Source organism: Amblyomma mixtum, chromosome 1 (assembly GCF_055824585.1).
Source record: "Amblyomma mixtum isolate Tamu chromosome 1, ASM5582458v1, whole genome shotgun sequence".
In the NCBI taxonomy this organism is placed as follows: domain Eukaryota; kingdom Metazoa; phylum Arthropoda; class Arachnida; order Ixodida; family Ixodidae; genus Amblyomma; species Amblyomma mixtum.
The window spans coordinates 3,866,103-3,892,790 of record NC_143012.1 but is presented as its reverse complement, the minus strand read 5'-3'; the positions used below and the strand labels follow the sequence as shown (position 1 = coordinate 3,892,790).

Sequence of the window (26,688 nt, the reverse complement as noted above, 5' to 3'; positions counted from 1 at the left end):
GGCAGAAGACTGCAGTGCTTGCGCGGGAAGGTGTGTTAAAGCATTATGTGGTGGTGAAGGAAAGAACAGTGTCTGCAGTGTGATGTGCAAAGAGGACTCCAGGCTGCCCATTAACGCTGTTGTGTTATACTCTTAAGGGGGAGCTTATCTGGCCCCTCAAATATTTTTCAATTCCGAGTCCATTGTCTTTCACTGCCTGATCTATTCAAATGGCGATCCTGTTCCATTTCCCACTGCGCGTAAAATGTGTCACATTGTTAGATGCGGCGACTGGTGCAGGGGTTAAGTGAGGTGCCACTGCATTAACAGGTGGCAGTTTCAAACACTATCACTGGTGGGGCTTGTGAGGCTCTTCCCGAGCAATGCGAGAAGGAGCCTCATTTCAGCTCGTTAGTTCTTCAGGAGGCACGTAAGCCTGCTGTTGTCTTAGTCTTTTCTTTCTGAGTGATTTTCATTTTTGGTGAGTCGTTCGTTGTCTGGCATCTCCCTACAAGTTCAGAGGGGAAATCCCCCTGAGCACTGCCTGCCACAGTTGGCAGGTGGAGGCTTAACACAGATGCTGCTGCCGGACAGTGTTTGCCTTCGTGGCCCTCCTCATGCTATCGCATTAAGAAGACCAGTGTATGCCGGCAACTCACTCTTTGCTGAGCTGCTTTCAATGCGACAGCACTTAGGTTGTCTCAAAAAATTTCCAGCTTCTCTGTCAGGAAAGTTCCTGATTGGTTGAGAGATCCATTACCATCAGAGAAGTCACGTCATCACAGCCTGCCCGCCGTGGCAGGTGGCACGTTGCCCAGCAGATTGTGAACAAACTGCCCACCCTGGCAGTTCGCAGTGTGGGGCTGCGCATGAGCCTTATGGGAGCTCAGGAAGAGCAGCCGGGATCTCGCAAGCCCCACTGTGTTTGAAACACCCACCTGCTCGGACAGTGGCGCATCGCTGAACTGCTGATTCACTGTGCCAGAGTGGTGGTATCAGGACTCCCCACAGTCTATGAATGCAATGCATAGAATGACTGTGCATCGCTTTAGAGCTGCACCTGAGCGTGAGGAGTGGAGTGAAGACTCCCAGGGATTTGTGAATGCGATTGAGAGGGTTGGGACATCATCAACATCACGTGACCACCTGTGGACCAACCACAGGGCGCCACCAAATTTGAAGACCTGAGGGCCCCCAAAATGTGGAAGTTGGCCCACTCCCCAAAATTCTGAAGGACGCCTAAAGTTTTTGAAGTAGGCTCAACCAAGAAAATGGATTAGAAAGTGGATTAGTGGTGATTAGTGGGTTGGGTTATAATCCCAGATGATAATCCAGTGGAAGGTGTCTGAACATGCTGGAAGATTGACTCATGCATACCGTATATGAGCAATGGAACAGGTTCCAGCTGCAGTTTTGGTAGGAAAATCATGAGAACTTTAGACACTCATTGTAGACACCCTAGCCAGCAACTTATATGCTATCGCATTTTGTTCTTTAAGAATGTGGTTAAGAGGCCCTCCAGGGCTTCTTAAAAATGTAAAAAGCACATGTTAGAGGCAATACAACACGTCTGGAAGCAGCTGTCTTTTATTTGAGATTAAGATAGGAGGAGCTTGGTGATTACCAGCATCGCACAAGCTTCTTAGTAGCACTTCAAGAGTGGCACAAGGCAGTTACATTGCAGCACTGCTAAATGCCGTGACTATTTCAGTGGGACCAAAACCATTTGCACTAAGAGCACACCCAAGCCGTTGAGGCAGGCTTACAATGTTTGCACAATGCCGGTTCCCCTTTCAGGTGCAGTTAGACGAGGCCATACGAAAGGCCCAGGATGACAAGCTGATGGCTCAGGCAAAGAGCTGCGACGTAGAAATCGCAGAATTGGATAAGATCCTTCAGCCTATCATTGAGTCTTGCACCAAGGATGCCATCTCGGTGAGCCCCCTCACATACCGCGGCCATCTTTTCGGCGTTAAGAAAGTGTCGAGAGGTCCAGTTGCTTCTTATTGGCAGTGCTTTCCTGCAAGACGTTCTCTTTGTTGCGAGAAAGCCTGTAGATATGAAACATACATTATTGGTTCCTGCAACCGCTTTCAGCTGTTTAGGTGTTTCTTGTCACCAACATCTTTTAGCCTTTAACTCTTAAAAGTCATTTCAGCATGCAGGCAATAAGCTGATTATAGTGTTTCAGAGCAGTTGATGTCACTACTAGTAGAGTACATCAGGGATTGGACTTTTCGGCTTTTATTTTTTAAATAGTCAGCAGACTTTTTTTCGTTTTTTTTTTTTCAAAATGCGTTTCATTTTTTTTTCGGCAAGTGTTATTTTCGACGAATGAAGCACGGACTTTTTTTTTTGGTGATTTAATTTGGCAATCCTGTGTGGTCAAAAGTCACTTTGCAAAAGTACCTCTGCATTTTTGACAGCATGAACAGTTTATTCACCAGTAATTAATGTGGAAATTGTAAGTACTTGGAGCTGTGCTTGTACAAGGAATTGCTATCGTCATTGAAAAAGTAAAGCTGGAGAAATCAGACGGCCGGCAGACACAAGTGAAAGTTTACTTCCGGGAACTAGGTTGACTTGCTATTGTTGGGTTATCGTGCTGGGTTGAGCGAGAGGGCAGGGCATAACGTGATCTGCGTGTTTATGGCAGAAATCAATAGGCCTCTCTAGGCCTATGTCATCAGAGCACGTGCTTCTAGTCTGATGGGCAAAAGCTGCTGCATACTGAGGGGGCCATAATCTGAAGAAGAAAGACAGTGGGGGAGCACTTGTCCCAAGAAAAATTGGTTCAGAAACGAAAGTGAACGGTTTTGACCATCGGGAATGCCCTTTTGACGTCACCTTGTTTACACCATGGAGAGGTCTATTGTCATGGTAGCCAGGACATGGTAGTACTTTTTCTTGGTGCCCATGCATGTTTTTGTGTCAGTGTACTACAGGCAGTTGATAAACATAAACATATGTAACCGACTAACCAGTCTAAGCAAGGGATGATAGTGAACGAACAGTGCTGAGCTAGCAGGCAGTAACGACGTTGTGCTTCTCAATCCGCAGAGGTGTGCAAGCGAGCTGAGAAATTCCTTGCATTGCACAACTGGGCCACTTTTCCAGTGATACTTCCGTTGCATCACACCCCTGGCTTCCCTACTTAATTAATTTAGGGCGTGAATGGTTCTGCTTGCCTGGGAGTCGTAAGAAGCAACAGAACTGAGCAGAGAGGGGGGGAGGCAACAAACAAACAACAAAAGCAGCTGTTCGCACCAAACGTAGACGGTGCAAAACATGATTTTTCTTCAGTAAACCTGTAGCTCATTAACACTTGACATTAAGCAATGGTACTCTGTAGACCACAGCTAAGTGAAATCAAACTTATTTTATTTTAGTGGCTTAGTTGTCTGATCCATTTGACTTTGACTAAACAGAATGCAAGAACTCTTTTCAGTGGGATCTTATGTATCCGAGGAGGAGCCTAATTTAAGTTTTACAGTGAATTTCATTAGAGTTGTAAAATTTGCTCACTGCAAACTGCAGAACAGCACCCACAAGCATGTCATGCCTCAAAACAAACCTTAGGTTCACACGGCCTATGTGACGATTCTAGAATGCTCCTCTTTTGGCACTACAAGCAAGAATGCCACGCACCAGTTGCCGCATCACACCCATGGCACACTAGCAGCAATGTATATTACTAACTATTTAACTGCTTGTAGTTGGACGACATAGTCAAGACCATTTGTGCCCTAAATTAATTAAGTAGGGAAGCCAGGGGTGTGATGCAACGGAGGTATTACTGGAAAGGCGGCACAGTTGTGCAATGCGAGCAATCTCTCTGCTCGCTTGCACACCTCTGCGGATCGAGAAGCACAACCTCGTTACTGCCTGCTAGCTCAGCACTGTTCGTTCACTATTGTCACCTGCTTAGACCAACCGAATTCCAAAAACTGAGTTCTCCATACTCGTACTGTTTCCTTTTTTCTTTAAACTGAAATGTCCAACCCCTACGTATATCTAGCACAATCATTGCAAATTGCAGTGCTCTCTGTCTGGTCATTACTTTTTGTGGGGTGGGGGAATCCTGTAGAGTTAAGCATTTGATGTTGGTTCTTGCAACTGCTGTTTAATGTTAGTTTTTTGTTAGTGGCATTGTTTAACTGTTTACGTTTAGCTGCCTGTTTGTTGTGAGTGGTAAGCTTGTTGCAGCTTTGCAGGGCTACCAAAGCACGTCTGCTGTCGCGATATACCAGGGCAGCTGTTTCTCAGTCGTGTTAGCTTTAAAAGAGAGGAACTGTTAATGCAATCATTACATTTGCAGCTTTTAGTTGAAACTTCACTGCTTTAAAATCAGTGCACGTTTCGCTGCTTACATGAAAGTTGTTTTGCTTTGAAATGGCTGTACCAGGTGTTGAAACTTCCAATACTTACCTGTGATTGTACTTATCCTAGAAAAAAGTTAATGAATACTGTATTGGAGAGGCTAAGGTATATATTCAATGAAAAAAAAAATAAACAAAAAAATGAAAGCAGGATCTTTCGAAGAGTCCTGTTCTTTTTTGCAACAGTGCTAATAGTTTGGTTTAGCTAGGTTAGGTTTAGCGGATTAAGCTAGTTCAGCTTAATCCGTTATACCATGTGAATGCCATCAATGAATTTGATGTGACATTCCCTAGAAAGGAAATATGGTAGGATTTTTTCCTTTCTTAGCTGTAGAACTACTGCTTGTGCTTTTTTTACTCTTGAAAATTTTATATATTTATTTCTTTCATACACACTTGTCTCAAAGGTATGAGTCCTTCATCTTTACAGGCCGGAAAGGGCTGGATTTTTTCTCACTCAACCACCCCCCAACGTAATGAGCTAATATGCCAGTATCTCCTCAAGAAGTAAGCAAAGCTAAGACCACCTTGCATATTCTGTTTCCTTGGTAAAAGTGCCCCTGTGGCACTCAGGAATTTGGTGTTTTGTCGTCGTTGTTGTAGCCACCTATTGTTGATTTGTCTAGTCATCCATGTCGCAGTCGCACTTAAAGCACATTCCTTTTCTTAACACCTGACAGTTTTTTGCTGTGCACTCTCTTTCTTTTTCCCTCATGTGCTCTTTGGCTGAAATAACATGAGAAAAAACAAATAAAAATGGAAACGTGTTGTTGTTCGCTTGATCCTGTGACGTGATGTTCACGTATACTTTGTTGACCGACATGCATTAACCATCAGTTTTCATTAATGGCACCGAGATTATCACCTGGCTAAACCTAGAAGCTCCGGGAAGTGATTTTGTTTTGGTACGCATAGGTTTGAGTGTCATTTTGCCTTGGAGTGTAATGCATGGTCACGTAACGTAACGTTGCTTACACAAAATATGTTTGAAGCATTGCAGCGCACTTGGAGCTGCACGTCTGGACATTCTCTAAATGCTTTTTACCGTCTTTCTCCTCAGGATCACCGTGCCGGGCGCCCCTTTTGACATGAAACTGCACATTGTATACTTGATCAATGATGTCTTGCACCACTGGTAAATTAGCCGGTTCTCTGGAATCTCTCTCTCTCTCTTTTTTTTGTACTCGCTGATTCTTGATCCCTCTTTTTTGTTGTTTGTGTGGATCGTTTCTTAATGGAAAATGCCCTTCTCTCCCCCCTCTCTTTTTCGGTGGTGTCCATTGCATGCGCAGGAAAAATGTCATGCTCCTGGACCTCTTTTGCAGCGTGCGGAAGAACGCTGATGGATTGAAGCAGTCTTTGGACAAAGTCGTCGTCCCAATCTTTTGCACGACCAGCATTGGCGTTGATGAGGAGAAGGGCCAAAAGCTTGCCAAAGTGAGGGCGTTTGCTACAGGTCTCATGCCCCCTTGCCCACCCCTCAACCACCCATATTCCCCTGCCAACATGCGTGGAGCAAGGGCACCCAAAAAGCACACTGTCTGTCACTGCTCCTAGGTTTGTGTTGTGGCAAGGCAACAGAAAGCTATGGCCACGAAGTATGCTATGAGTTTTCAAGCTTATAGATGGTGTTGTGAAGTATGACGTAGGTTATGAATAGGAGTTGGATTTTTGTTTTTATTTTCTGTATATTTATGGTCTATGAATAAATGACTGGCTTTTTTGGGCGATTTAATGTAGGAATTCTGTAAGGTCAGAAATCACTTAGACTGTATCTCGTGATGCAAAGTAATTCAAATTGAATGAGATAGCCTGCAGACAAAAACACAAGTAGAAGTATACGTCTTAGGACTAGATTGATGTGTTATCACTGTGCTATCGCGCAGTGTTGAGCCATAGGATGGGGCATTACGGGGTCTGCGCGGTGAGGGCAGCTGTGGAAAGCTGCCGCACAGTCTTGGTAGACTGAACATGATACTTTTCGTGATGCCCATGCATGGTTTCATGTCAGTGTACCGACTAACTACTGCAAGCAGATGATGATAGTGTACAAACAGTGCTAATAGCTAGCAGGCTGCGAGAAGGTGGTGCTTCCCTGTGGGCATAAGCATGTAAGCGAACGAAGCAGTGTCTCGAATCGCAGACCTGCACTTCTTATGCGTAGCATCACGCCTCTGGCTTCCCTATTTCATTAATTTTCAACTGTCTGATTGCAGCTTGTCTTTAACAACTAGCTAGCTGTGCCTTGCATGCCAGAAATATTGACCTTTTTCAGTTAAAATCTAATTTTAAAAATTGAATTCAGCATACTTTTGTCCAGTTTCTTTCCAGTTTAAATCGAAAGCTGCAAAGCTGCATTTAAGCATTTAAGCTGCAAAGTTTAAATATAAACAAAACTGTTCACGTCACCTTTACAAGAAAAAATGCTAATCATCTGTATAGGTATAGAATTAATGATTTTACTCTAAACATATGGAAGTCATTTAAATATCTAGGCATCTTTTTTACATCGGACTTACAATGGAATAAGCACATTAATTATATTGCGAATAAGGCAGCATCACATTTGGGTTTTCTACGGCGGAATTTCAGCCATTTACCAAGTAACTTAAAAACACAGCTGTATTTCAGTAATGTACGCTCCATACTTGAATATGGATGTGTTTGCTGGGACCCACACACATCTGAGTGTGTAGGAAAATTAGAGAAAATTCAGAATAGGGCTGTTAGATTTGTCCTTGGTAATTATAATCGGCAAGTTAGTATGACGGAAAGCAAACGAAAACTTAACTGGCAAGAGTTGAAGGACTGTAGAAGGTACATCAGATTAAAATTTTTCCATGAGATTTATTATTCGAAAACTGGCATAAACCGCGAGCAATATATCCAGGCACCTCATTATATATCAAAGCGACTGGACCACTGCTTGAAGGTCAGGGAATTTCTTGCAAGGGTGACGTCTTGCGTTATTCTTTTTTTTTGTTACAACTGTTCGGGACTGGAACAGTTTGCCATCGAGCATTGTATGTATCACATCTAATGAAGCATTTTTCCATGCACTGCAATAATTGTTTTATACCTATAATGAAGTCTGTACCCCCCTGCAGTAATGCCCTGCGGGGCGATGCAGGTAACTAATAAATAAATAAATAAATAAATGAAACATGAAAATGATTAAGAACATGTCTACTTAGGGCAGGTAGTGACCGCTGATCCGGATCACGAGAGGGAAATAACCAGAAGGATAAGAATGGGGTGGAGCGCATATGGCAGGTTCTCTCAGATCATGAATGGCAGTTTACCAATATCCCTCAAGAGAAAAGTATACAGCAGCTGTATCTTACCGGTACTCGCCTATGGGGCAGAAACGTGGAGGCTAACAAAGGGGGTTCAGCTTAAGTCAAGGACAATGCAGCGAGCTACGGAAAGAATAATGGTAGGTGTAACTAAGAGATCGGAAACGGGCGGAGCGGTTGAAGGAACATACGTGGGTTATTGACATCCTAGTCTAAATCAAGAGGAAGAAATGGGCTTGGGCAGGGAATGTAATGCGAAGGCAAGATAACTGCTTGTCCTTAACGGTAATGGAGCGGATTCCAAGAGAAGGCAAGTGTAGCAGGGGCGGCAGAAAGTTAGGTGGTCAGATGAGATTAAGAAATTTGCGGGGGTACGGTGGTCGCAACTGGCAAAGGACAGGGTTAATTGGAGAGACATGGGAGAGGCCTTTGCCCTGCACTAAGCGTAGTCGTGCTGCTGCTGCTGCTGCTGATGATGATGATGATGATGTTCCGCAGCTGAGCTTATTATGTTCCACTGTTGTGTGTGTGAGGGGTTCCCCCTCTACTATTTTTGCTATTAAACATGCTGTATCTAAACACGCTGTGCCTTTTAAAATGGCAGTTTTATCGAAAGCATACAAGGTGCTGAAAAACATTGTCTGGTGATTTGCAGAGGTTCTGCTCTTGAGTGAGTGCATGTGTGTGTTGACACACATGCACTTTTTATGGCATGCAAGACAAAAGCACAATGTTTCTGTTGAAACAAGCAGCTCTTTCATTGTTATCAGGAGAGTTGTGGAAGAATTCAGTGGGGCTCGCGTGATGCTACTGGTGTTTCCAAGCAGTGTGTGGTGGGGAAGAATCCAGCCTCACTGTTTAGATCAGCTTGTCCTGGCGACCACTTTGGTAACTCAAGCGACCTGAATGGTTTTGCAAACATCGTATGCTTGAATGTGCCATTACTGAACGGCATATTCAAGCATACTACCTTTGTCAGACTATCCAGGTCACTGGGGGAGAGCAGTTCAGGACTGTTGACAGCTGAAGGTTTTATGGTGAGGTGGACAGAATATAAGCCGCCATCACACAGACAGAAAGAAAAGCACAAAAATAAAAATGAAAGAAAACAGATTGGGGACAAAAAATTTCCTAAACTAGACTACGGCTCAGTTGAAACATTTGGCGAATACTGTCATGTTATAACTTAGCCGCAGCCTTGATTAGCTAGTAATTGTTTTCTCTTCTTTCCCTTTGCTTCTCCGTGACGGCGCCCAGTCTCTATTTTCTCCACCCTTTTTCTTTTCTACTTTGATTAGAATCTTGACGCAAGACTGCAGTGTGATCAGAGTACAGACAGTAGATTCATATGTGGCAGTGGTGTGTGTATTTTAAGCCTTTTGCACTGTTGTTCAGGGATCCTTTAGGTAGCTTTTGGTTGTGGTACTGGCAGTTGCACATGTGCGCATGTTTGCGTCCCTTTGAGTTTCCACTTCTCCTCGGAGCACTATGCTCGCTCACCATGTCGCTTCACTCGAAGGTGCCATCGACATTGTGGTGTTTCTTTTTTTTTTTTCTTTGCTCATATACTTATGTTCGAACTCTTGTTGAAAAAATTCCTCCTTGCTTATGCTAGCACTACATAGCTAGAAACACATGGGGTGCAAAATTTCTACTTGCCATTTTTTTTTTTTAGTCATAAGCAGCAAGGGATACTCAAGAAATGGCATTTCAGGGGTTTACATTTGTTCTTTGCTTGTTTGTGCTATATGATGCAACGGTATTAAATTTAAAAAACTTGAACACACGATTATTTAGCATCATTGTGCACTAATGCAGTTGAGCCACGAGTTGTTTTATTGCCTTCATCAGGGATGAAGGTCAAAATGCTGGATAACCAGATTGTCAGCCTGCTACAGTAGAATCTCGAGGATGCAAATCTCGCAGAGTCTCGAAAAATGTTCGTGTCATCCCAAGCTAACAAAATCCGTATGCAGAAGCGCTGGAAATTCGTTTACACAGAGCTGCTTATGGTGATCGCGACGTCTGCGATGTACAAGTCGCGTGCCACTGATCACTCGTGATGTCAGTGTGTGCAAACCACCGTTCACTGTTCGGTGTATGTATCGTGCAACGGGCAATAGTGGTGGGTGACATGTGGGCAGTGCTGTAGTGCTGGAGGGTGCAGTCATGGCAAGCAAGTTTTGTATCATCCGTAGTGGTACGGAGAGTGTTTCGAGCATCCGAAATTTTGCCGATAGTACACTATGCACTCTGGCCTGGGCATTTTGAAAATTTGTGTGAACCAGGGTCATATTCTACTGTAAATCTGACCTTAATTAGCACTTCACCTCTTGACAGGCGGCAGTTATGGCAGTGTTAATGCTGCTCTTAGAAGCCATGACCGCTGAAACTTTTCTTTTGGAGATACGTTGCGTTGCTGTAATCAGACAGCAGTTTGACAGATGCTACTTTGGACTTCGTGAAGCTGTTCGAAAATTGCTGCTTGATTTATGGATTGCACCAACAGTCCTTTTTTTTTCTTTTACAGTTGCTAAAGCTTTGGGAAACCAACAACTACTTTCCACCATTGATTCTTGAGGTAAGCACCCATTTTGATAATTTGATGCCGCGTTTATAACGTCTATAGCAGGGCAGTATTTTTTGTTATCCTCTGTAATGATTTGCATGATGTGTCCCAACCTCTCCATGCATAGTATGTAGGCAGTGCAAATAGAGGTTTGACATACCAAAATTTGACAAGGACGAGCTTGTGACGCAAGAATGTTATTGGGATGTTGTAGCATTTTCATTCATGAATTGAGCAGCTGAAGCATATATCATTGGCATTTGTTCTAACCCATTCACTTTCGCTTCCAAGGCACAGCAAGACCCGAGTGCTGGAGAGAATTTATGATAACTGGCACTGAAAAGGTTGCATGCAAGGAATTTTTATTTTGTTTGGCTGTCAAGGCAATCACAAATCTAGAGCAAGTAAAATATCTCTTTTCTGCGAAAAATCTTCAAGCAGTCATTGGTGTGAAGTGCGAAGTGCTATTTGTTGCATTTGCAATAGGGTTTGGTGTTTCTGCCTGGGCTTTGTAATCCAAACTTATGCGTAATGCTTTCTGTCGTGCTGTGATTTGGAGGTTTTTGGCGGTCATCATGGTTTCATTGACAAACCTCCTGACACATTTGGAATGGAGCTGCAGCTAGTTTCTGATGCTCTTGTACTGGGGCCAGACAGCCACGCGAACAACCTTTTCGACGAGATAAAACTTTCCTCTCAATGTAGCGCATTCTTTTTCAGTTGCCTTTTGTTACAATATGTAGCTGTTGTAAACAGTGAATTGCATCACAGTGACGAATATTTCCCTGCAAGCTTTCGGATTTTCAAGCCACGTGACTCAAGCTACATCTGTAGTGCCAGGCTTAGAGTCCGATTCCTAATCCTGACCTTGTGGATCAAGTACCATTCACTGCTTGCAATGTCTAAAAGTTTTGGCTATTTGCAGACTGCATAGCCCTCATCTCCAAAAAGCAGCGCATGAATTTCCGAGCACTTGAAACTTCAGTCCGTGACGCTATGGTGTCGTGTTCCAAAGAAATGGCGAGAAAGAAACTTTTCCTGCCATATATTTTAGAAACTAGTGAGCAACTAATGTCATGTGGCATGAAAACTACTATCCAAAAATTAGCAGTCAAGCATGTGGCGCGTTCTCTTGATGCATATTTAAAGCGAATATGCTTGGGTGTACAACGTTTCTGTCAATGTTAACCCAGCACGAGTTTCTTCTTCTTTGCAGCAACTCAAAAACCCGGCCATTTCATTGGCAAATTATCAGGTGAGTAGATCCTTGTGTTTTTCAATGCTTTGGTAAGCTAACAGTTCTTGAGAGTAGTTGTACAAAAGCAAACAGAACACTCGGGGGGGCTTCAATGCTGAGACTTTGCTTGTAAGCTACCAGTATTGTGCACCCACCACTGTTTTCATCTTTGTTGATTATGTGCTGTCTGTCCTCCACTGCACTCTCCCTTTGTAGCGCATGTAAAAGATGTGAAGACAGTCACATTGTGACATTTTTGAAGAGTAAGAGAATTGTATGTATTTATCGACTTTTTCATGGTGCACATTGGATATGGTAGCCTTTTAACCAGTGACCGTAACAACATTTTGTGGTGCACAAGCTTAGTACCAAAGGGCAGCGATAGATGGCACATAACAAGTGCTGTTGGAGAAGGGGTAACCCTCAACAAGTCTGAGCCATAAAAGGGTGCGAATGGTCTTGACTATGTCTAGTAAATAGAAGCAGTTAAGTAGTTAGTAATATACATTGCTGCTAGTGTCTCATGGGTGTGAAGCGACAACTGGTGCGCGGCATTCTTGCTTGTAGTGCCAAAGGAGGAGCATTCTTGAATCATCACATAGGCCATGTGAACCTAAGGTTTGTTTTGAGGCATGAAATCCTTGTGGGCGCTGTTATGCAGTTTGCGGTGTGCAAAATTTTACAACTCTAATTAAATTCGCTGTAAAACTTAAATTAGGCTCCTGCTCGGGTACATCAAGATCACACTGAAAAGAGTTGTTAGTAGTGCCGTTAAACTGGCATTCTGTTTAGTCGAAGCCAAATGGATTAGACAGCCACTAAAATAGCTGCGGAAGTTTGATTTGGCTTAGCTGTGGTGTACAGAGTACCATTGCTTAATGTCAAGTGGTTATAAGCGACAGGTTTACCGAAGAAAAATCATGTTTTGCACTATCTACTTTTGGTGCGAACAGCTGCTTTTGTTGTTTGTTGCCCCCCCCCCCCCCCCCCCCCTCTCTGCTGAGTTCTGTTGCTTCTTATGACACCCAGGCAAGCCTCATAACAGAGCATGCTGCCGTCATCACGTCGGTGACTGCCGCTGTGCAGGCAAAGTACACGCAGCTGCAAAAGCAGCACCAGGACTTTGTGGCACACCTGACATCACGGCTGCAGGCACTACAGTTTGGAGTAAGTCTCTGTCTACCACAGATATTGGTCTCAACAGTTCAGTTCAAGAGACAAACTATTTCTGAAGGATGAAGCATTGGCACTCTTCGTCCTTTATAATTCCTGATCTCAAGTTCATTACTGTTGGCGGGATGAGTGGTTAGCTGCATTTAAGTTCGCATTCTTTGAAGCTTGTGACTCATAACTGTTGCCACTTTCCATAGAGATTCTGCGTTCATGTTGAGAACATGACTCCCATCACGTGCACGCACACAGTTGACATCTTGAGTTTAAACCATGTGGTGGAGCATAAGTAATGTTACATATTTAAATTTAATGTTCTCAGCCGTAAGCATTCCTTTCGCTGTTGAACAAAGGTCAGCCTAGCCACAGGGTGTGAACGTACTGATTTCTTGCAAACGTGGTTGGAGCTCTCCCCTGAGGTGCCCTCACCTGCGTGCCTTGGTTTCCCGCTGGGCAGATGCTGCCCCCAACAATGGCGGCCCAAGCGGGCTTGACGGGCGTGGCTGCGCTGCCCACTCCAGCCATGCTGCCGCAGGCTGCCATGGTGCCGACCGTGCAGCAAGCCTTGCCTGTCAACAGTGCGGGCTTGGCCACCCAGCCGACGGCGGCCATTAGCACGGCAGGGGCCCAGCCGCCAGCGGCAAACACGACTGCCACAAGCACTGCCAACGAGCATCAACAGCCAGTGGGCGCAGGGCAGGTGAGGAATGCCTGGGTTCCCCTCCCTGTGCAGGGGTCGGTGTTTGTATGGCTGCACATGTGTCTGACGTGTGCAGAGCCCCTCTATAACAGACACAAATGGGAGAGGGGCTTTGATCTGCGACATGAGAAGTCTCCTATAAACGGGCCCATGTTTCCATCATGCACCGAGCTGACCCCTGTTTAATGTTGTCACCCAGCGAATAGGAGTTTGAAAAAGAAGGCTATAACTAGTTGCAGTAGTTCATTTGCTGCAGAAGTTTGCTTAATATATGGTGTTCCTGAGGACAGCGTATGTCAGGGCACCACATAACTTTCTGATTTGATGCATCAAATGCATTTAGCCCTCGGTAACTTGAAGTAAAAAAAAACTGAGAAATAGAGAAATATTTTGAGGTAACAAAGTTCCTGAGATAAGTGAAGCACTGAAATTATCAGTCTTGCACTGATCGTGAATTGTAAAAAATTTAAGATATCTGTCCAGTGTTATTTGGCAGAACTAACTCTTTCACGCAAACCAGGCTTTTAATTATAGTAAAAGGGGCCCCGTGTAGTGGCATGGCAGCCCACGAAACACAGCTAAAGAGGAACATTCCGGCTTTCACGACTGCTTTGATAAGGCAAGTGTGGCCACTGTTATCTGAAGAGGAGAGGGAAACCCATCCATCCTGCTTCTCGAGTGTCCCCTCCCCTTAGGTTTCCTTGGCTGTGTTTTCTTTAGAAACAGAATCTCTTCGCATCCTGCAGCAAACTCCTGAAGGTCTTTCAGACGCAGAATACAATCTCTTTTTACTTCAAGTATAGAGCCAAATACACTCAGTAGTGAACAAAGAGATATATTTTCGATTTCATGGATATAAAAGACATATTTTCTGTTTATGAATATATTGTGATACAATAATGCCCTCTTCTTCTGTCTGGAGTCTTTGGGGACGTAACTGTTTGCCTTCAGTCCGTTTTCCATTTTTGTCCTTTCATAGGTGCTTCTCACTGTATTCTTTTTCCGTTGGTTCTAAATTATCACAAACTTGCTGTCACTTTCAGGTGACATATTCTGCGGTTACATGTATTACTGCCTACAGTAAAACTTCGTTGATACGTTCTCTGTTCATACGATTTCCTGGTTCGCATGATCAAAATCGCAGACATTAAAAATGTCCCATGGAGTTACACTGTAATTCTATCTGTTAATAAGCTCCCAGATAACACGATTTCCTGGCTACTACGTTTAAAATTTTCAAAAATTGCAGTCTTATAATACATTTATAAACCAACCAACTGCACATGTGCGAACATAATAAAAGTTCGTCGAACGTGAGGGCATGTGACATGAACAGCTAAACTGCAGCAGCAGTCATCCACTGTGGTGGCTTCTCTACAGTGTTTAGATGCAAGGAGGCGAAGCACCACAACCCTCCCATCCTCCCTCCTTTGCTATCTCCACTAACAAAAAAAAATCAAAAAGGCGCAGTAGCATTCAAGACAACCGTTTTTGTGGGGACGCGACATGAAAAGGAGAAACGCTGAAGTTTCTTCGCAGTGCATAAGGGCAAAGGTACGAAGAGCCGTGCACTTATGTATGAGTGGGCCGTGTCTGGGGAACGCAGCTTGAAAAGCGGAAACGCTGCGACAATCAGTTGCCGCAGTGGCTTCCCCACAGTGCTTTTACGTGCGAGGGGTGAAGCATTCAAAAATGACAGGGAAGAGAGATTGGTTGCTTTCGTAATTGCTGTTGACAGACCAGATGCATTACGAAGTTTGTTCCGCTCTTAAGACAGCACAAAAGCAGACTGAATTATGCAAGCACTAGAAGAGGATCTGTCCAGATCTTGTGCTAAGAAATGCTAATCATTTTTATGATGTGAAGTTGTCAACAAATGCTTTTGTACCTCATTCAGCAGCTACATTTCTCAAAAGTAGGCGGTTTGAATCATGCGTTTTCCTAAGTAATATGTTTTTCTTGCAGATTTTTAAAAATGTATCAATGTGGTTTTACCTTATCTTTACAAGGACTGGGCATAGTGTGAGGTCAACATAAAGCCATCATGACTTCTTGAATAGCAGTTATCTGTGGCAGCAACTACATGATGAAACACCAACAAATTTCACTGGATTTCAGAGTAGCACAGTCCATGTCTTTACAAATTTTGAAGAGATGTAGGTTCAGAGGAGTTTTGGTTTCTCAATCTTCGCATTAGACACGCCAGAACAACCAACCAAGTTGTTGCGAAACACATTACTTGCGCGATCCTGAAAAACTCTAGACTAACTCTACAGAAACTTCATGCAGTATGAGACATGTGCAATGTGCTGAACTAAACGGCAGGAGCCAAGCTCAGACCTGCACATCTGTGGAAAGAATCGGGTTTCCAGGATGATGCAGGTGAAGGAACGCCTGTTGGGGTAGTGCATGAATGCAAAAGCGGGATTTATTTAGATGAATCGAAGTTCTTGTTGTGTGGTCATGATGGGATTTCGTTGCATGCGTCACCTCAAATGCAATATATATGGACCTCGTTGTCATCTTACCTCATTAAACCAAAGGTGGGAACAAAATGGCATAGGGCTGACTCTCCACCCATGGAGTTCGTCTCCTTGAGTGTATTCAACGTACCATGAGCGAAAAGGTAGATCAGGGCATTCTTGAAAAGGTTATGCTTCCATAGGCATGCAGGAATCTTGGATTTTTATATGTGTTTCAAAAGAATTACAACCTGAAGCATTTTTCTATGCTTGCGAAAGATTGGATAAAGAAGATTGTGGGCATTATGGAATGGTCAAGCCATCCTATCGAGATTACTTCAGTTGAATATATTTGGATAAGCGTTGTGCGTTGTCTGAGCAAGAAAAAAGCCAGCAGCACTTAGCATAAAGTCAAGAAGCAGCTTTAAGAGTGGAGACCTTTGGCTAGGCTTTCACTGATAGCTTCCTTGACTCCATGCTTCGCAGTATCAGCAGTGATCACCGGAAAAGGCTGGAGTATCAAGTATTGATGTATTGGGCTATTGTGAAAAGGCCAAGTAAAACTCTAGTTTGGGCGAGTTGGCTCATGTTGAAAGAAAAAACTGGTAATGGCGCAAGAAACGGGGACACAGAAGGCACACAAAAGACGTCAGTCCTGGTGTCAGTCCTGTCTTTTGTGTGCCTTCTGTGTCCCCGTTTCTTGCGCCATTACCAGTTTTTTCTTTCAACGTGAAAAGGCATTCTTGAAATTGTTGCCTCATTTTGTAATACCTACACGCCGATACCTATTGCCAATACCTACACGCAGCTCAGAAAGCAATTATTCACTAAATTTGCTGTGGGCACAAACTGTCGCTTAATATAATGGTAATCATTGGTCGCTATTGTGTAAAAAATCTAACATTGTCATCCCACCAACCTCGTATGCAAATTTTAGTGTGCTAAAAAAAGTAAAATTCGAAGAGCTGAAATAATATATCTTTTTGTTCACTACTGCATGACTAACCCAGATATGCAATTGCAATGTTATTTTGTTCTGATTTCTTTATTTATGTACAAAATGTCAAAGATAACAGGTGTTTGTGTTTTTAAAACGTGCTTCATGTGTATTTTTATATTGTGATGAATGTTGTACCTAGTTGTATATGCACTGTCTACATGTATTTTGTACCCGCTGCTGTTGTGCCCAGTGGGGCCAGGGCCTCGTCAGGAGACTAATTACCTCCTTTTGTCCTGCACCACGGGCAGTACCATGTATTGCCCATACAATAAATTAAATGAATAAATAATTTCACCAAGCTTAAAAGGCAGGAACGGAGGTGTTGCATGTCTGGCTGCCTGTGCAGCACTGAAATCGTTCAGTTATCTATTACTCGTTCAATTTAGAATAACGGAGAGTTGGTTTTGCTCAAAGTACAAAGGCAGCTATTGCCTATTCCTCACCATGACCCCCTTCACAGTTAGAGAAAAAAAATATTGCGTTCCCATATGCTTTTCGTGGTTTCAGTGACTGTTGGCTTCATACCTAATTGTTGTCAGGAGCAGCATTGCTGGATGCGGTGGAGCATTGGCTGGTTTTCTTGTACAAGAGTGGAGAATGCACTTGGAAGTGCTCTGTCAAAAAAAAGAGAAGCGCAAAATAGTTTGTAATAATTGGCAGGACTTGAGGAGCATTGTGTATGCTGCTTTGCACCCTTGCCTTCCAGCACAGTACCGTTGGGAAAGCTTCGGGGGCAAAGGAATGGAAGATTTAACCTAAGATAACTGCAGTCGGGAGTTGCACCTACTTCTGCCTCTCGTCTAGTGCTTTTTTAGCCTCTAGTCACTTGCTAGAGTTGCTTTGCTGCTAAGCACGAAGTTGAGGATTCGATTCCTGCCCACTGCAGCCACATCTCAATGAAGGTGCAATGCAGCTACCCTTGTGTATAGAAATTGTTGCACGAGCCAACAAGACTACGCGGTCGAAATCAATCCGCAGCCTCATACTGTTGGTTGCCTCGTGGCTGCTCCCTCTACTTGGATGTAGAAAAAAAACCATTTAAGGCGAAAGCCTTTAATGCCGCATCATTTTCGACAGAAAGTTGTCAGCAGAGGTGTCACACTTTTCGGTTGGTCGAAACGGTTATGACGTCAGTGTGCGCGGGTTCGAAGTAATGAGGTCACCCACGGATGCCTGATGACCCTTTTTGGAGCACACGACAAGTAATAAAATAGTTGTCGTCCGCTCCAACAGGAGGCCGTAAGGCGTCTGTGGGTGACCACATTACATACCTCATTACTGCGAACATAGCCATGGATACAACCAAACTCATCGAAGCAGAGAGAGAGTCGTGCTAAAGAAGCAACCAAAGTAGGCAGTCAAAGTGTGTAGTTATAATGTGTAGTCAAATAAAGCACTAGTACAACGCAAACAGTCTCGCAGTCTGTGGTGGTCTGTGGGTGACCACATTACATACCTCATTACTGCGAACATAGCCATGGATACAACCGAACTCATCAAAGCAGAGAAAGAGTCGTGCTAAAGAAGCAATCAAAGTAGGCAGTCAAAGTGTGTAGTTGTAATGTGTAGTCAAATAAAGCACTAGTACAACGCAAACAGTCTCGCAGTCTGTGGTGGTCTGTGGGTGACCACATTACATACCTCATTACTGCGAACATAGCCATGGATACTACCGAACTCATCAAAGCAGAGAGAGAGTCGCGCTAAAGAAGCAACCAAAGTAGGCAGTCAAAGTGTGTAGTTATAATGTGTAGTCAAATAAAGCACTAGTACAACGCAAACAGTCTCGCAGTCTGTGGTGGTCTGTGGGTGACCACAGTACATACCTCATTACTGCGAACATAGCCATGGATACAACCGAACTCATCAAAGCAGAGAGAGAGTCGTGCTAAAGAAGCAACCAAAGTAGGCAGTCAAAGTGTGTAGTTATAATGTGTAGTCAAATAAAGCACTAGTACAACGCAAACAGTCTCGCAGTCTGTGGTGGTCTGTGGGTGACCACATTACATACCTCATTACTGCGAACATAGCCATGGATACAACCGAACTCATCAAAGCAGAGAGAGAGTCGTGCTAAAGAAGCAATCAAAGTAGGCAGTCAAAGTGTGTAGTTATAATGTGTAGTCAAATAAAGCACTAGTACAGCGCAAACAGTCTCGCAGTCCAACGCCAAACAGCACGCCAGGAAAGGCTTTCGCCTTGCAGCACTTTAGAGAGCCAAAGTGCCCCCTGAATTTTTTCTGGTTTTCTCAAGTTGGACAATCGTTGGCCTGTGGTCCTAGTGCAGTCCTTCTAGAATCTGCCGACTTCCATGCAAGGGAGAGCATGCAGATTCCTGGCTCCTCCTCAGAATGGGCCCCAGTTGAATTAGTGATGACTGGTTACACAGTGAAACAGTCTGCTGTAGGCAGTCGCATTATGATTGCTCCCAAAATAAGGTGGTAGGTTGGGGCGTGCATGGACTTAGGTGCTTGGCTAACGCAAAAAGCCCTCTGAGGGTTTCACAGAACCCATTTTGAGAACCGCTGTCCTGGTGGTTAATATATGCTTATTGCAGGAAGCTGCCAACCAAGCTTCCCAGGGTGCCAATGCTGAGGCTCCAGGTGGTGGCGAGAAGGAGCCGCAGGTGCCAGATGCTTTGGTGGACAACAGCAGCGGTGGTGGTGGCAGTGCTGGCGGAGGCCAGGAGATGGACCCTCAACAGATGCAGCATGGTCCAGCACCAAGCATAGGCTCCATGGCGATGGCGAACAGCGGCATGGGCATGCCGCAACCACAACAGGCACCCATGCAGAACACAGATGGCCCACTGCCACAACACATGATGCCCTCTGACCAGATGCCCCCGAGGGACATGAGGCCAGGTTGGTGGGCATTCCTTTTACATCCACACAGGGAGTGAGGTAGGGGGAGAGTATGAGAAGAGGATGGCTTTAGGGAATGGGGGCAACACAGCAAGGGGTGGAGCGCCACAGTGAACTCGGTAATTTTTATAATTTTCATGTTCCATTTGAACCATGTATTTCTTAGACTTCTTTTTTTTTTTTTGCCGAAAAAAATGTGGTTCAGCATGGTTTTCTTGTGTGAAATTTCTCACTTGTGAAGTCGACCCCCCCCCCCCCCCCGAAAAAAAAAAAAAATTTGCTCCTGCATAAGGGACGCATATGTAAGAATGTAAGAGACAATCGGGACTAGGAGTGGCCAACCAAGTGAGCAAGAAAGCTCACTTGGTTGGCCACTCCTAGTCTCCCATTAAGCGGACCTCTTAAGACATTGGGTGCAGAAGGCAGTCGGTAATAAAGGACAAGTTATTTCACACTCAAGAGATGTTTTAACCTAACTTGTGGGGTTTCTTTACTCCATGGATGTGGTGCCATCTCTCGCAAACTGTGGTTGCATCTGTGTGCCAGGGTGAAGGCAAGGCGGATAACTCGCATGATATCGATTATGACCGCAACAACGTATAATGGTCCGGCTAAATGCAAAACGTTGACGAAGGCACAATAATTGCGAGTGCTGCATGAATAATTACCTCAAACTACCGGGGCGTGAGTGTGCAGGCACCGACAGTGGCAGGAATGTGCGGAAGGAACGCGCAACAGGCCTGCTTGTGCTATGCCAGCAGTCTGGAAGCTCGAAACCTGAAAAGGGGGCCATCAGTCAGCATTTTGCCTGGCAGGTTGGGCCACTACTCAACGAGCTGCCTGCACCAGAGTGCAGCAGGCGTCAGATCAAATGCCAGTCAGGGTGGCTTCCTCGCATTGCAGCAGGTTGCATAAAAAATGGGGACTCCAGGACAAAAGCTATCGCGGTTGCCACCAACTTCACTCTGTGACAGCCGACATGAGCAAAGGATGGCTGCTGGAAAGCTACAACAACTGACCATGTTGCTGGTTCTGAGGCACTATATCTACGGGTGCGAGAGGCGCAAGCGGGTATTGACTGCCTGGCTGCTCTCGCTGCTATATTTTCTCTGGTGCTGATGGCAAAAGCGAGATAAAGCGTGGACCGTGACGCTAACGCTTGCTGTACCACAACTAGTCGCCAGTGTAGTGAGGCAAAGCCTGCTGCCTGCCAGCCGAGCAAGCATAGTTTTGTGCTTGGCAGTTCGATATATCCGTTTTATGGAAAACCACGTTTAATATATAAAGTTAGAAATGCACCTGTTTGTTGAAAATATTCAGGAACAGTTTGGTGCAGCCAGTAGTTCATAATATCCGTGTATGTTATTACAAGGTTTGACTGTAAATCACTTGAAAATGCTGTACAATTCTTTGGTTTAAAAGACAATTTCAGAATATGTCTTGGACAATTTAGTGCCAGTCAGAAGACATGCACAGCTTTTGTGAACAACTTTGGGCTATTACGAAGCGTGAAACCAAGTTTAGTTCACTGATTTCTGCCGGGCCTGAAGTCGATTGTTTTTTGGCAAGATGGAAGTACCGTATATACTCGTGTAAGGGCCGCACCGCCAACTTGGCCGCCAGTAATTCGAAAAAAAAAAAGCCAAAAACGGTTTCATGCACGTATAATTTTGGCCGCGTAAAAATCGCTATGACCACGAACGCGTAGTCCTGCGTGCCGTGCTCGGCCTGGAACCCCGCACATGCGGTCTGTCATCGACGCTAGCTCACTCGGCGTTCGCACCAGAAAGGATTGACGAAACGTTATGCTGTGCGAAAGCCAGGATGGGGTGCGGGCGTGTTGGGTGTGCCTTGTTGAAGACGAGGTTCGGGGTCGCGGCTCGACGGATCCACGGTCAGCACGACGCCCGTTCCCACCTCCAGGCCAAGGACAGGAATGCCGCTGAGCGACGGAGTTAGAAGGTGGCGAAAGAAGACTTGAATTTATTTACATATTTACAACAGTCAGGAACAGAAAATGCGACTGTGACTACATATTTACAAGAGTCCGGAACAGGAAGTGTGTCTCCTGCGACCGCATTCGTCGCCGAGTTTTATACGATCCTTCTTCCCTAGCTTCCCTAGGATGATGACGTCAACTCCAGGCTAGGAGAGGCCGGAAACTTTCACTCGCGTGCACAAACTTCCGCCCCCGCACGTGTGGACACGTCACGCGTTGAGCCGGGGAGACAAGGATGTCTTCAAGGTAAAGTTGATTCCGGGATGCAAGGTTCTCGGACGCGCCGAAGGTTCCCCTGGGCCGCCGACACCTGTCCGTCAGAAGACATTAGTCACGAAGGGTCGGAATGTGAGACCGTCAAAAGGGCAGAAGTGGGCCTTTGTCCTTTGGGGACGTTCTTGAAGGTTGCGGAAGTCCCCCGCCAGCCCGCCGCGATGCTCGATACGTAGAAGAGCCACCAAAGATGACGGCCCTTGACATCCGCCATAGTCGCTTGTGTCCTCTTGTTCCTGTGGGGTCCCGCACTGAGACGCAGCAACGTACATTGCCCTTGCCTCTAAGGTCCATTCGGCACACCTTGAGGCAAACACGTCGTTGGGTAGACAGGGGTTTCTCGGAACCATCCAGGAGAAACGTGGGTGCTGACTTCTTGCTAACGCCGATCTTAAAAAACGTACGCTTAATTGGGGCTGCGCTGTAGCAGAAATTTTTAGCGAAAAAACGCCGGTTCTATGTAAGGGCACACCCCGTGAGAACCGCGGAAAAAAAGTGCAGCCCTTACAGGAGTAAATCTTGCTGATATGTTGAGACACTACATAAACCAGGCATATCATTCATGGCATCAGTACGATGCTTAAACCGGCTCCATGAGCAAACAAAAGAGACAAGAAGTGGGAAACAAAGCTTACAGGCGGATAGGTGCCCGTGTTTTTTTTGCTGAGGTTATGCAGTTTCTTCGTCAGAATGAAATCCTAATGATGCAGCATCATCGTCAGAGTCACTGCTGCTTGTGCACTGGAAAAGTCTGCTGCAGATGTGGCAGAATTGTGCGAAGCGGGATTTTGCCGAGCGTGCACAGTCTCTGTGGCTGACACCATCCTGTGAGCGCACTACGCCAGAACCTCTACTTCAAGAGTGTTTCAGAAATCGCTACCTTGTAGGAAAAATAAAAAAACTGCGCAAGCAATGAGAGTACAGTGTCTAAACAACAATCTAGATAGCGCAACAAACTCTAGGTGACTCCAGTAGCACTGAAGTCGCGCTCCAAATCTGTCGGATCAGCAGTGATCAGTGCTGAGTGGCGTGGTAATGAAAGGGTTAATCTGCTGCCCTCTGCTACAGTGTCCCTCATAGCCTGCACGTTGCTTTGGGACATTAAACCGCGCCTACCTCATGCCATTTTATTTTTTTGAGTTTATGCACTTTACCATTGTAGCTACAGCTCTCTTGCATTGTACTTTCAGACCACGCAGAGGTTGTAATTAATTTACCGATCTGTAAATGCAGGCGGTATGAGCCAGGGTTACGGGGGCCCCATGCATCACTACCCGGGTGGTGGACCCATGGGTGGTGGGCCCCCTTTTATGGGCAATGGACCGCCCCCCCCACACATCCCGCCCTTTGGGCCCCAGCCGCCACCCCACTTTGGTATGCCACCCGGCTACAACCACCCGCCACCGCCGCCCAGCTTCATGCACCATGGTGGACCACCTCCAGGGCAGTACGGGGGAATGCCACCCCGGCCCATGCACGGTGGGTGCCCTGGACCCGAGCTGAGTTGAGTGTGGTTTTCTTCCTTAGCTTCGTGGGTGCTTGAGCCAGGGTGAAGAATGAGTGCACCAGATGAAATGTGGACATGCTTTGCAGGCTGCTTTATGAGCTTGAAGCAGTTATTGTCTACTTTATTTGTTTATTTTATTTACTTATTTATTTATTTATTAGGCGTTTTTAGGCTTTTGCATGTGTACAGACACAGAAAACAGGCGTGGCATCCAAAAACATGAATGAAAGAAGACACAGCACTGACAAATCATTGTGTCGGATGAGATTCCAGCTGTAAAATTTGAGCATCGGAAAAATGAGACACAAAGACAAAAGGAAAAGAAAAAGAAAAGAACTTTGTTGAGAAAAGCATGTATAGAAAAGCATGACATGACTCCATAAATTGGTGGGGCAGTGTATCCCATGTCTTGCCAAGCCTGTTCATGTATAATCAGCAAGCAAACAAACAAAAAAACACCGGGAGAGGAACACGTGCACACGAGTAGAAACACTGTCCTTGCGTAGTTCAACTCCTGTGCAGCTGTGCTTCATAAATCACTGGCTTGAGGAAAAAAAACTTGAATACTTGAACACATCACAGGTGTGACCTTATGAAATTGAGATGGTGAGGCGTAGTGCATAGAAGCACTGGTGACTGTTGCATGGTGTTCAGACGTTCACCTAAGTTAATTTTCTTTTTCGTTGACTTAAATTTTATGTTTCGCTTTTATTTTTAGCAGTGTTGTATCATAAGGCTATTTTCTTACCCTATCCCAACATGCTCTTTCAGCTGGACTTAGGGGGGCCAGGCATTGTCAAACCCCATTTTTGAGGGTTTATTTTTTTCTGCCAGCTTTTCAGATGTGAAGTAAAAGTTTTATTGGATTCGACCTTGAGCAAAAAGCTACAGGCAGATTGCACGAGAAGGGTTAATTTTTGTGCTAGTTTGGTAGTGTAGGTTTAATTAAGGTCATGTTTTTAACATAACAACATGTGACATGCAAGTTTCGTGAAAATTTCTGAGCCTTTTCCACAGCTTGGCAGACAGGATCCAGCAGCTAAGATGGAGACTCCAAATTTTTTGGGATGTGTTTTTGCTTGGGAATGACAAGTAACAACATTAGTAAACATGGATCATCACATGGGATTCATCAGCACTCAATAAATGATAAATTTTTTCCTCTGTAGTTTCAGTTTCGGGTCCAGTTGCCAGACAGTGGTTGTGGTGTCACAAGTGAGTATGAGATAACATGAGGCGCACAAAACTGCACTATAACCGGTGCATTGTCATTTTAATCCATTCCAGTTCTTAGGCTAAACTGCTCCAGAAGCCAGAATTGCTGCAAGGGAACGAAGAGCTGTTATGTCGCAGTTTTCGTATGCCTCAGGTCATCTGGTGCTCACTTGTGATGTTGAACCGTCTTTTGACTGCTGGAACTGGAACCGAGACGGCATGGAAGAATAAATTGAAATGCAAGTTAGGTACTCAACGTAGGCGAATTTCACATTGTGATTTATGATTACTGATGTCTGATGCATCATTTGAAAGCAAAAATGCTCTAGTATTTAGTGCCTCTACCCTTTAAAAGTGAAGCAGGTCTGAAATTGCTTGACACATTTAAAAGTATAAGGAAGCTTGGAGTGACTACAAAATCATCGCACTGGAAACAACAGGATGGAGTACACTAAGGTTTCAAAAGTTAAGACGAACACCAGGAGGAGAGACAGTACACAAATGACCGGATTAAAGAATCAGTGGTGTTGAGAGAGTGTGACAGAAGGTTTAAGAAGTGTACTTGAGATGGTGTTGTTATTTGTAGTACATGTATCTTCTGTCATTTGTGACATACTTCTTTGCAAATTTTTGAATGAGATACTGCAGACTGCTCACCATAATGAGTTGATTTTTGTGTAACAGTTCATATTTTGGTACAGCAGGCTTGTAGAAAGCACAAATGTACTCCTGCAGCTGCTTGGTTCCACCGTGAGTTTGTGTGAATGGACTCGGAGTGGCAGTGATGACTCGTCACGAGGCCTAACTTGTGCGAATTAACCCCCTAGCTCTTTAACTGAAACTGAGCTGCTGTTGTACTTGGGAGTAGCGAATCAGGCTTCTGTAATGCCAGAGTTGATTTTGTATTTTATTCTGAGACTGCAGTGCCATTTCTCTTGCAGATTGGTTTGGTTAGGCTTGTGCAAGTACAGTATGTCGGAGACTATCAGCAACTGCCAGCGTTGGCACTTTGGCTCATGTCGTTTGCCTTGGCTAAATAGAGTATCGAACTGGCGCTGGGTGTGGCATGTTGCGTGGTGTTGTGCATAACATTCTTTGACAAGGGCTTCAAGGAAGTTTATATCAGCTTATAAGTCACGTGAGCCACGATTGTGTTGTCAAGGTTCTGCTACTTGCATACACTCTGTAGATCCAAGTGGTCTCTGAGAAGCTGACCTCCAGTTTTAAAATCTTTTCAGGTTATGACCACATGAACAACGACAGACCGTACTATGACGACTATGACATGAGTAAGTTTCTTTAAGGTTGTCCTTCAGTGAACACAAAGCTAGGAGAAGTGGACAAGAGAAGACAGTGTGGGTTGTGTTGTCATTTTCCTCCCCGTTCGCAGTGTCTTTTTATGCTGCCAGGAAGCCTGTTGGATTCTTGAAGGAGTACAGTGTAATCCACTTACAGTAATACGAGATATAATGATATAGTATTGCATATAATAATCAAATTTTTTAGGCTTATAAATTCTTTCATTGACCCTTTGTAAAAATAAACCATATACCGTATTTACTCGCATAATGATCACACTTTTCTTTTTCAAAAAATTTACGCAAATTTAGGGGTGCAATCATTACGTGGGGTAAATTTTCTACAAAAAATTTTGAGCACCAAAAACGCAAAGAAGTTGCAGGTCAGACTAACCTTGTCACATGGGCACAGTAACCGCTGTTATGCTGCTAAATGCATTAACACAACAGCGCTGTGTCGTCCATTTTCTTGTCTTTTGTGCTCGTCTTCGTTCGCGCTGTTTATTCAAGATGCTAAATGCAGCTATTGCGAACTGAGCTTGGTGACCTCGTTTTACGTCGTTCATAACCGAGACAGTAGAGTGCGAAAAGCACACGAGCTGACCCGCTTCAAGAACGTACTTTCATCGCACTAAATCATGTTCCAAGAGCAATGCATCAAAATAGGCAGTGTGTAGTGCCATGCGACGTTGCTTTTATGCAGCCTTCGATCCCGTCCGAAGGTGCAGCAACAGCGTACA

General features: G+C 44.7%; 1 protein-coding gene across 4 annotated transcripts in view; it reads left to right on the top strand.

Moving 5' to 3' along the window:
• The window catches only part of LOC149365288 (calcium homeostasis endoplasmic reticulum protein-like), a 59,299-nt gene that overhangs the window by 5,985 nt on the left and 26,626 nt on the right, over positions 1 to 26,688 (top strand). For 2 of the 4 annotated variants that reach the window (XM_089541791.1, XM_089541779.1), the window contains exons 4-14: positions 1,777 to 1,914; positions 4,789 to 4,865; positions 5,419 to 5,493; positions 5,651 to 5,795; positions 10,185 to 10,235; positions 11,440 to 11,478; positions 12,490 to 12,627; positions 13,088 to 13,330; positions 19,350 to 19,656; positions 23,162 to 23,431; positions 25,889 to 25,939. In XM_089541791.1, the coding sequence (XP_089397917.1) occupies positions 1,777 to 1,914; positions 4,789 to 4,865; positions 5,419 to 5,493; positions 5,651 to 5,795; positions 10,185 to 10,235; positions 11,440 to 11,478; positions 12,490 to 12,627; positions 13,088 to 13,330; positions 19,350 to 19,656; positions 23,162 to 23,431; positions 25,889 to 25,939 (1,534 nt within the window). Of the gene's footprint in view, positions 1 to 1,776; positions 1,915 to 4,788; positions 4,866 to 5,418; positions 5,494 to 5,650; positions 5,796 to 10,184; positions 10,236 to 11,439; positions 11,479 to 12,489; positions 12,628 to 13,087; positions 13,331 to 19,349; positions 19,657 to 23,161; positions 23,432 to 25,888; positions 25,940 to 26,688 lie in introns of those variants that run through there. The other 2 variants (XM_089541785.1, XM_089541797.1) reach the window with 2 other exon arrangements.